Source organism: Crocodylus siamensis, chromosome 6 (assembly GCF_052110815.1).
Source record: "Crocodylus siamensis isolate JL-2025a chromosome 6, ASM5211081v1, whole genome shotgun sequence".
Lineage (NCBI taxonomy): Eukaryota > Metazoa > Chordata > Crocodylia > Crocodylidae > Crocodylus > Crocodylus siamensis.
This window is the reverse complement of record NC_143400.1, coordinates 15,350,154-15,360,466: the sequence shown is the minus strand read 5'-3', so window position 1 is coordinate 15,360,466 and position 10,313 is coordinate 15,350,154. Positions and strand designations below refer to the sequence as shown.

The 10,313-nt window shown below is 61.0% G+C and overlaps 1 protein-coding gene across 1 annotated transcript; it reads right to left on the bottom strand.

Annotated features, from left to right (window-relative positions):
* Window positions 1–464: 464 nt before the first annotated feature.
* Window positions 465–9,189, bottom strand: S100A10 (S100 calcium binding protein A10). The gene is made up of 3 exons (XM_090054261.1): window positions 8,943–9,189; window positions 2,170–2,322; window positions 465–857 (listed from the first exon to the last, which is right to left on the bottom strand). Exons 2-3 carry the CDS (start codon window positions 2,299–2,301, stop codon window positions 696–698), a joined length of 294 nt encoding a protein of 97 aa, XP_089910387.1. The 5' UTR covers window positions 2,302–2,322; window positions 8,943–9,189; the 3' UTR covers window positions 465–695.
* Window positions 9,190–10,313: the final 1,124 nt, after the last annotated feature.

The following is a 10,313-nucleotide window of genomic DNA, read 5'->3' as shown; positions in this document are numbered from 1 at the left end:
TGCAGGGCTCCACCGTGTAGCACCTGGTACCACCCCCCCCCCATTCCCCAGCAGCACCCCAGCATTTCATTGCTCCCCGCCCTGTCTGCCTGGCATGCAGGGCACAGCATGATACCTGGGCCCCTGCACTGGTGGGGGGAGGGGCCGCTCATGTCCATCAAGGGCAGGAGCAGCCTACCAGGGCCATGAAGGGCACAGCCACCCCTGGCTCTGGTCTCTGTGCCTGCCTTGGGGGGGTCCCAGCACTGCCTGCTTAGCCACAGCCCAGCTCAGTGCAGGGATGGCAGCAAGGCTGGGCCAACCCAGCTGGGCATCTCAGGACCTGCAAGTGCAATGAGTGCAATGGGTCTCAGCCCAGTGAGCAGCACAAAGCCCCTGGCAGAGACCCTAAAAGCCTGGAATAAACTCCCTTAACCCACCCCTCCCTAAACCCCAGCCCCAGCTCAGAGGGACAAACGATGCCGTTAGGATATAAAAAACAAAACCCCAGCTCTTTATTGGAAGGTGGCGGGGAGGGGGGAGCCTGGGACATGAGGGAAGCCAAAAGCAGGGGGAGGGAGCGTGGCTCCTTCCCAGCCGCCGCAGGACAAGTGCTTGCATGTCCAGAGGGGGCCTCGATGCCCTCCATCCAGGCCTGGTGCCGGCCTTCAGGGCTGGGCAGGCGGCGGCGAGAGGGACAGCTGGCATGACCCCCCTCACTTCTTCCCTTTCTGCTTCATGTGCATCACAAAGTAGTCGTTGCAGGCAATGGTGAGCCCAGCCACCAGTGAGAAGAAGCTCTGGAAGCCAACTTTGCCATCCCGGCATTGGTCCAGGTCCTTCATGATTTTATCCAAAGCCATAGGGTCCCTCTGGTTCTGGGAGAGCAGGAGACAGGGGTCACAAAAGCTGACCGGGAAGCTGCCCCTCTCCACCCCGCAGCCCCCCGGGAGGGGTTTCACATGCTGCCCCTTGCTGTCTGGGATTCTCAGGACCCCCCCCAGCCCCTGGGACCACATTAAGGTGGGTAAACGAGGCAGCTGGCTGCTCTTTTAAAGAGATACCACCCCCTTCAGCAAAGCTAGAAGGATCCCCCAATTTGTTACATGGCGGGAGTAGTTTGCTAGCAATTAGCTTCTTAGCAAAAGTGAACCCCACTCCACCAGGACTCCCTGTACCCCAAACCCACCCTAGATCCCAGCTCTATGCCGAGGAAACACCCAGCCCTGCAGCCCTGAGATGCTCTGGTTCTGCAATACAAGGCGGTGCTATGGTCAGTGCTGTGGTCACTTCCCAGCACAGTGGCTTTCACAGCTGCCCTCAGTGCAGGACCCATCGACACCTGGCATCCAGCCCGGAGCCCCCGCGGGGGAACAGGGCCCCGGGGGATGCCCCTCTAGGCCTGGCTGTGCTGCCTACCCCCTGCTGCTCCAGCCTTGCCCTCCCTGCCACCCTGGTGATGCCCCTGAAGCTGCCAGCTCCTCTCTTATGCCAGGCAAGACTGACCCAGACGTGCCCCCCTCCAGCCCAGCACCCCATTGCTGCCCTGGTTGCAATAGTGGGTGGGGGAATGACTGCGCTGGCTGCCATGGAGTCTTCAGGGCATAAAGTGTGCCGAGCCCCAGCCAGCCCATCTGCCCACCAGCATAGCCCTGCTGGGTACAGCCTGCCAGCACCTACAGCCTGTCTTGGCCCTGAGCAGGGGATATAAACCCTTATTCAGTCCCTTCCACAGCCCCAAGGACTTTGGGGTAAAGGACAGGGAGAAGATCCCTTTCTGCCCCACCGCCCAAGCTCCCAAGGCCAAGCTTCTAGGTGAGGACTTTCCTGGCAGGGCTGGAGGGTGGATTGTGCTGAGGCTGGCTGGATGGAGCTGCACTAATTGCTCTGGGAGGGGAGCACAGCTTTGCTGAGCTGAGCTGGGTGCACGTCAGTGACCTGTAATCTAACTGGCATTCACATGCATCCCATGCCCTGGATCCAAGACCCCGTCTGGCCCACCTCTTCTTATGCATCCCACCTGCACTGTCCCGTTCCTGGAGCCTTGGGAAACAGATGGAGCCCAAAACTGGCCCCCCTCTATTCCTGCCCCGCCTGGAAAAGCACCCCCTAAGCAATTCCCCCAGCCTAGAGCCCCTCAAGGACAACCAAGGCGGGTGGCAGGGGGGACAGTAGACATACTGGCCTCACCTCCAGGAAGCCAGGGAACTCCTTCTCCATGAGAAGCCGGAGGTCTTCTTTAGAGAGGAAGTTCTTTTCCCCCACGTACTTGTGGAAGGTGAACATGACGGTCTCCATGGCCTGTTCCATCTGAGACGGCATCTTGGCGCTGGTCTCTGGAGCCTGTTGGGGGGCAGAGAAAGAGCATGGAGCCGTCAGCCCGAGGCTCTCAGCCCTGGTCTACCCAGATGTGTGGGTCTGAAGGCTGGAGTCGACTGTGAGATTATTGGATTGGCCCCACAGGCCTGAGACTCCCACCCGGCTCCCTGTGGCCTGAGCCTGGTGACATGCCTCCAGCTTCCACCTGAGTCCATCAAGACACGGAGCAAGTGCCAGACACCACCAGTGCGGATTTCCATGGACCATTACCCTCCCACAGCCAATCTTTCCAGCTCATAGGCGGCTCCCCGGGTGTCTAGACCCCTTCCCCCAACACTGCTCTGTTCCTGGCACGGGAAACTGCTGGGCCAGAGCCAGGCAGATGCCGGGGACACGCCAGAAAAGCTGGGCTGAAGGGCAGAGCAGCATCCAACCCTCTGGCATCCTTCCCATGCCCTTCCCCCAGTTCTCCAGCACTGTGCCTCTGCCAGGGATAGCAGTCATCGTCTGGTGTCTCCAGGGTGAAAGAATCCATTGCACTGTGAAACCGTCTCAGCTCGGAGATCAAAGCAAAAGCAGAGCCACGGGACGCAAAGACAGAAAAAGGATGTTCTTAGCATCAGGAGAATACAATGTACCAGCACCACTGACAGCTGGCCTGAGCGGTGCTTCGGATGGGGGTGGGATATAACAACATGTGTGTTGGGGAGGGGTATGATCATCGCTTCTTAGTCAGGGAGCTTTGCTTTGCATCTACCCTGGTCCTCCTTGCTGCAGAAAAAGCCAAAGCTTTCTTGTCCTGACCTAAGGGGACGTGGAGAATGCTGGATCGCCATCCTCCATCTAAAACCCCGGTACTGGGGCCCCGGAGGCATCTCCCTGCTCCAACTCTGAACAAAAAGGTGGTTGTTCTAAGCCAGTGGAAAAGAGAACTGATCTCTTCTTTCAAGCCTAAATGCTGGAGCAAATAATGCATCTCCTTGTCACATCTGTCCAGGATTCCTGACACAGCAGCATTTGGGAGGGGGTTTTGGGGCAGAGGAAAGCCCTGATCACACCTGAGGAACCAGTCACAGCCGAGTGACAGCAGTGTGTAGGTTGGTCTCCAAGTCAGCAGGGCTCAGAGCTAGCACAGAAGAGGAATCGCACCCTGCCACTCCCAGATGCTTCTGGTTAGAGGCACTGATCGTTGCCCAAAACAGCCGCGTGGTATAAACCCTCTGAGAGCCCCATTCAGAGGCAAACGTCATAACACGGCGAGCAGAGACATGCCTAATGGTCCCACCCAAGCACGGCGTAGCCAGGAATCCACCCGAGTGTGCAAACGACTGACACACTTGATGGGCCCAAAGCAGCCACCAAGCGGGGAATTCTGGTCTGCATGTGCGTTGGCAACAAAAAGACCGTATTTATCCACATACCCCATGCATCTTCCTTCCCAGATTCATAGAAAGTGAGGGTTGGAAGGGACCTCAGGAGGTCATCTAGTCCAACCTCCCCCCCCCATTCCAAATTTGGGGTGGGTGTCTTTGGCAGGGAAGCTGATTTTTTGCCCAGCAGCATTTCTATTCAGGCAGCGATGAGGGAATCAGTTGACTTCATGGCACATTTGAATCTATTGGATTGTTCTAAAATGCAGCCACCTCTAGGGTAGAACAGGGCAGCTGTTTATTAGCTTGTGGCAACATGCTAGCAAAATGTTAGCGGACAGCCCTTCTTGCATGGACCTAACTTCTGTGTCTGGCAGCAGTTTGAGACAAGAGGTTGATGACAACTGCTGTCATGGGGAGATATTTGCCATGAACTCTGTATGGCACTGGGGAGGTCTCACTCTGCTTTGGAATAGCTTGGCCCAGCTCTCCCAGGTCTCCAGCCCAGCTGCTGAGGGAAACGTCCCCCATTGCCCTGCCCTCTGCACTGAGACAGAACGGACAACAGGACGCAGCCGGGCAGGGGGCAGAAAACCCAGCAGAAAGGGGAAGGAGCAGGGCAGTTTTCTTCTCCACTCTGCACCTGTGATTAGGGGCCTGCGATTGCTTGCAAAGATCCCATCTCCTGCCCCCGCATGCACTGCAGCTGTAAATGAGGTGCCCACGGCAGGCTCTGTAGGCGAATGGCTGGCACAGTCATGGATGTATCTCTCCCCAGCACGCGCCCTTCAGCCCTGGAGCCACCTTGTTGGGGGTGGAACGAGTCCCTGCCGGGCTCCACTTGCTAGGGCGCGGGGTTGTTTTACAACACCAGGCCTTCGTTGCAGCAATTATCTCCCGTGTACACATGCATGCATGCCTTGAGGGGGGTTGTTCCTTTATGAAGGCATGAAAGATATGAGAGAGAAGAGTGGGCAGGTAGCCAGCAGGTTACCGGGATGCCCAGATCCTCCTTCTTTTCCCGGCTCTGGGTGCTCAAGACCTACTGAATGCCAGCCTGCGGCTCCCTGCTGCTGAGAGCAAGCTATGTGAAACGAGCTGGCTGGGTCTCAGCCCCCTTCAGAATTGGGGTCTTTTTCCCCCCTTGCACAACAGCTTTCACTGGGGAGGGGGGAACTGTAGCCCCAGTCAACAGACTGCTTCATGCTAAAATACCATATTTACCTGGTAAATATGAGGGTCCACCGATCAAGCTCTCGTTCCTTCAGGACTTTGCTGAAGAACTTGCCATTTGGCGACTACCAGTCTTCACAGCCCTGCCGAGTGTTTTCAGCTCTTTCAAAATCCTAGCTCTGTCCCCAGAGTCCAGTCTTCATCAGCTAGCGTTCCAGCTTCTGGCTCAGCAGCCAAGAGCTGCTGCCAGTTTGGCTGAGAAAGGGTTAGAGTTGGACTTCTCCACGAGTCTAGGATTGCCCCTCGTCTCAAAGCTGAGAGTTGAGAGAAGTCCTGAGATGGGGCCGCTGTCTCTTGCATCAAGGGGGCATCCTCTGGGGTGCGGAGTAGGGCGGGCACGTGGGAGCTCACTAGGGAGAAGGTGCTGCCAGCACCGTGGAAGTTAAAATGCTCGTGTGAAGGCTGAGCTGCCAACTCCCTCTCTGGGGAGCCAGGGACTCAGTCCAAGGCCTCCGCTCCCCTTGGCAGAGTCATCGCCTGATGGGAAACAGATGGGCAACCCTGTCTGCAGATGCTCTGCCGACCACGAGCAGCTGGCGGGGCCCGAGGGCGTGTACAGCATCCCCGCCCTGGCATGAGGCCCCGGGGGACAGCAGGGCAGGGTGTGGCGAGTGGGGAAAGCCCGTGGGGGCCAGGCGTCAGGGGCTGGACAGACCCGGGCCATGCGCTGACCCCAGCTGCTCTGATGCTGGTGAAGACAGGAATTAAACAGCGACAGTCCCCAGGCGCACAGCTCCTCCCTGTACCTCGCCCGCCCCCGGCCGGACGCTAACTGGTTCCAGTTGTGCTGCCCGGAGCAGCGCCGTCTTTGGAGGACCCAAGAGTCCAAGCAATCTGGATCCTGAGGACCCTGGGGCTGGGGCCGGCTTCTCCGATGTCGCAGCAGGACAAACAGGCCGGGAGGCAGCCAGCACACAGGACACAGACTGCGCCATTCGCCGTGTCTGTGCCTCACTTGTTTGCATGTTGGTCAGCCACACGCCTGAATATCAACATGGGTTGGGTTCACCTTTGAGCAGCGACAGGCCCATTCCTGGGCGTGAGGGCACTAAACCATCTTGGACCACTCAGCCATCCTGTGCCAAGTCAGAGGCCGCCATCTTGGGCCCAGTCAGCCATCTTGGGCCAGTCAGGGACCGCCATCTTGGATCCAGTCAGCCATCTTGGGCTAGTCAGGGGCTGACCGCCATCTTGGGCCCAGTCAGCCATCTTGGGCCAGTCAGGAACCGCCATCTTGGGCCCAGTCAGCCATCTGAGACCTAGTGGGTCCAGCTGGCCCTCTTGGACCCAGTCAGAGGCTACCACCTTGGATCCAATCAGCCATCTTAGACCAAGTCAGGGACTACCATACTGGCCCCAGTCAGAGGTCATCACCTTGGGCCACATTAGCCCAGTCAGAGATTGCCATCCACGAGCCATCTTAGATGTGGTCAGACGCTGCCTTCTCGGGCCCAGTCAGATGCCTCCAGCTTGGGCGTGGTCAGACATCCTCTCTGCCTCCAGTCATTGCCATTCCTTTGCAGAGGCGGATGCGAGTCCAGGTGGCCCTTCACCCCGCACTCCCCACAGGACCGGCTTCTTTCCAGGGCTGGCTCCAGCATGGCACCCCTCCGTTGCACTGGCCCGTGCCATCCTACTGCCCTTCCCTCCTGCAGTCTCCTCCATGGTTTGTGCGAAGCACCAGGGCTGAGCGGGTGGCATCTGACTGCACCCAAGATGGCAGCCCTTGGCCATATCCAAGCTCCTTCTTCCCCCATCCCAGACACCTGCCCCACCCACGATCACCCGTTCAGCCTTCTGCCGGGGTGCCACAGGGACCCCACGCCCTGGACGTCTTGGGCCCTGCCTGCGGCCTCTTGGCCGGACGGGATCATTGCACACACTCCAGGTCAGGGGTGAGCTGGGCAGTGTGTCCAGGCTGCAAACTCCTGCCCACCCCGACTCTGCCTGTACCAGCTTCACCAGCCGGAGGCAAACCCTGGGACCCCACCCCTGGGGGCAGCCTGCTCCTTCTCTCCCTGCAGGGCCACCCTTATGTGTCACCTGGGGCTGCCCGCTTCTCTCTGGCCCCCTAAGAGCATTAAACGCAGTGTACAGCTCTGGGCACAGCTGGGCACCGCCAGAGACCCCATCCTCCATAGATGGGGGGACCCTCCAGCTTGTTTGCTGACATGGGTGCTATGGGGAGAGCAAACAGGGCTGGGCTGCTCCTGGCCAGGCTCCCCGGTCGCCCCCGCCCAGCGTGAGCGAGGATTTTCCAGCCGGGGCCTTGGAGGGATGAGTCAGCTACGCCAGGAGTGTCTCCTGGACCGGGTGGAGGAGGGGAGCTCTCTCCCTGACACTCATTGCCGGGGCATAGGGGCACCAGCCAGCCTGGGAGGGAAAACGGAGACCCCTTCCCTACCCAGGCACTTACAAATGTGTCCCCACTCCCCCCACAAATGTCCTCTGTGGGATTCGAAACCTGAGCATTTGCAGCAGCACCGATCTCTGCTCCCTTCAGCTGAAGGCACAGCTCCCTCTGCAGATGGCAGTCGCAGGCACCCCAGCCAGCGGGGAGGAAGGGCAACCACCAGGATTAAGTGCAAGTCACTAGGAAGCTCCATGCCTCAGTTTCCCCATCTGCCGTGAGCATAAACATGGTAAAGACCACGTGGTTCTCACAGGACCGGCGGGGAGGGGTAGATAAAAGCCCATGGGAGAAAGGGGCACGCTACCAGGGGACGGTTTCTCTGGATTGCTACAGGTCTGCTCCGTGCAAGGTGCTGCACAAATCCAGAGCCATCTACTGTTGTGGCGCTAGGGCACGCCAGAGGCCCGCCAGGAGGACATAACAGAGGATATTAGTCTGCAATTAGCCCGGGGAGCGGATGGCAGAGCTAGGGAAGGAACCCAGGAGTCCTGGCCCAGTGATGGAAAATCTTGTGCACCCACAATCAATACAGGAAAAACAGAGGAACAAGGCAGCTGCTGGGAAGAGAGGCGGCCGCGCCCGGGCATGGGTGGAGAGGCCATCTCTGCAGCATCGATCAGGCTCCGACGTCGCCCACGGCCTGACCCCTTGCAGAGCTTCTTGGTGCCTTGTGGGCTGGTGCAGTGCCCTACGCCACGCCGGCTCCAATGCAGGCTCCGATCATCCTCGACCCCAGGCACCAGGGATCTGAGTGGACACGGGATCCCGCCAAGCCCAGGCTGCAGCCATGGAGAGGACTCATGGTGGCTACAGCAGGGGGCCAGGATGCCTGGGTCCTGTTCCCTCAGGAGCAGGGTGAGAGAGAGCTCCCTGGGGCGGGAGCCACAGATCATGGCAGCTGCACTTCTATTTATATCTGTGCCTCAGTTTCCCCGTGATATACAAGGGCCTGCTCTGAGGATCAAGCCCAGCCAAGCTGCCCCCAAGCTCCCGGCATGGCACTGCGGCAACCTAGCTCTTACCCAACCCCTGGGTCAGGGATCAGCTAGACGGGCAGAGATCAGGGCAGCACCCCTGCCATAAATGCTGCAGCAGCCTCAGACCAGCGGTGAACCAGCCCGGGCACCGCCCTTGCTCAGAGCCCACCGCCAGCTGCTCCTGGCACCCACAGCGGCGGGGCTACCCACCCCAGAAGCGAATAAATCAGAGGGGCAGGGCGGTGCCCGGAGCACCCTGGCAGCCTGCAGCTCTCGCACGCGCATGTGCCCCGCCCCACGCCCCACGCCACAGGCAACGACCTGCCAGAGCTGGCTGTGAGGGGAGCCCCCACGGGCGCAGAGGGGGGCATCGCTCTGCCCTGCAGCTAATAGGTGGCAGTGCCCCCCACTCCCAGTGCACAAATGCAGCAGCTGCCCCCACTCCCTGCCCCGCGCTGGGCTATGAAGTGCTTCCAGCTCCCCAGGTCTGAGCCAGGAGCGCCGCGCGCGGGGAGCAGGCACGGGGCAGTGCCCCCGCCTCCCTGCCCTGTGCCTGCCGCGGGACAGCAGGGCTGGGTGGCATTAACCCCTCTCATGCCGGGCCCCGGGGCTAGTGCTAACCCCCTCCCCAGCGAGCCCCGCCGGACTCACCGGGCGGGCGCGGAGCGGGGCTGTCGGGTCGGCGCGAGCGGCGCTGGCGAGTGCGGGCGGCGGCGGCCGGGGGCGGCTCTACCCGGGCGGGGCGGGGCGGGGCGGGATCAGACCCCGCCCGGGTCCGGATCGGGGCCACCCCCGCCCGCGGCTCGCGCCCCCGGACATGGCGCGGCCGCCACCGCCCCACGGCCGAGCCGCCCGGGCGGGTGTCCTGCCGCGGCCCAGCGTCTCCGCGAGCAGCGGGCGGCCCCAAGCGAAGCGGGGAAGGGAGACACAAGCGGGCTTTGTCTGGAGCTAAACCTGGTGACGCGAGGGAGCCCCCGCCCCGGGCAAGAGGCCGGCTGAGGCGCCTGGGTCCTCCTCGCAACCCCGGGGACAGGAGGGCCCAGGCACCTGCCTGCCAAAAGCCGCCCAAGAAGCAAGAGGGGTGTCGGCATGAGGCCGGGCCACGGGGCTCGCTGGAGGGGCAGCTGTGGGCTTCTTCCTCCCGCGCGCGGGGGTCCAGCAGGGACCGTGGCCGGAGCGCACTGGACCACGGCACTCCGGCAGGGCCCTGATTTTTAGGCGAGTTGAGAAGGGTTCAGGCAGTGGGGCCAAAGCAAGGAGGCACAAGGCCTCTCCGAGCCCCCACGGCTTTGCTCATCCCTGCCAGCCTGGTGAAGGGAGACACGGGTGGACCAGCACGCCTCCCGCGAGTGCACACAATGCCCAGATACAAGCACACACCTGCCATGTTTGCGTGCACACAATCTGGCATCATGGGCAGCTGCGCACGTGATACCACCTTGGCCTTTTCTTGCTTGGGACAGACACTTCCTCCCCTGCTGGTACTCGCACTGGGTGGTTGGAGACCCAGGGCCGGCACCAGGGAACAACCCCTGGCTCCCTGGCAGTGTGGACAGAGAACAGAGACCCTTTCTGTGTGGTCTCTGCCCATGCCGTCCTGCTGACATGGGTGCTATGGGGAGAGCTATGGGGATGCTCTTTGCCGTGGCAGCCTGTATTTCAGCCTCCTTTGAACCCCAGCCGAGCTGGCAGTGTGACTTGCCTCTGCCGTCAGCAGCAACCTCTGGCCCCACTGGAGAAAAGAAGGGAACTATTGAGGCTGGAAAGGCCTCAGGGCTGGCTGCTGACCCCAGCATGCCACATCCAGCCCCCGGGCTGTTCCCACAGGGCTCTGGCAAGCTGCCTGCATCCAAGGGCTTGTAGGCATAAAGGCATTTGGAAAACCAGCAGGGCTGATGGAAGGGCCCTTGGGAAGCTGTTCCCAGCTGGCTCTGCCCAGGGCGTAGCAGGAGCAGCTCGGACATCAGGCCCCTGCCCCAGCACCTGGCCTGGCTGGGTCCCGAGCCCCAGGGGTGAGGGATC

Coding starts and splice junctions, on each gene's coding strand:
- S100A10 (XM_090054261.1), bottom strand. CDS start 2,301: ATGCCGTCTCAGATGGAACAGGCCATGGAGACCGTCATGTTCACCTTC. Junction 858..2,169: donor AGTTCCCTGGCTTCCTGGAG/GTGAGGCCAGTA, acceptor CTGCTCTCCCAG/AACCAGAGGGACCCTATGGC.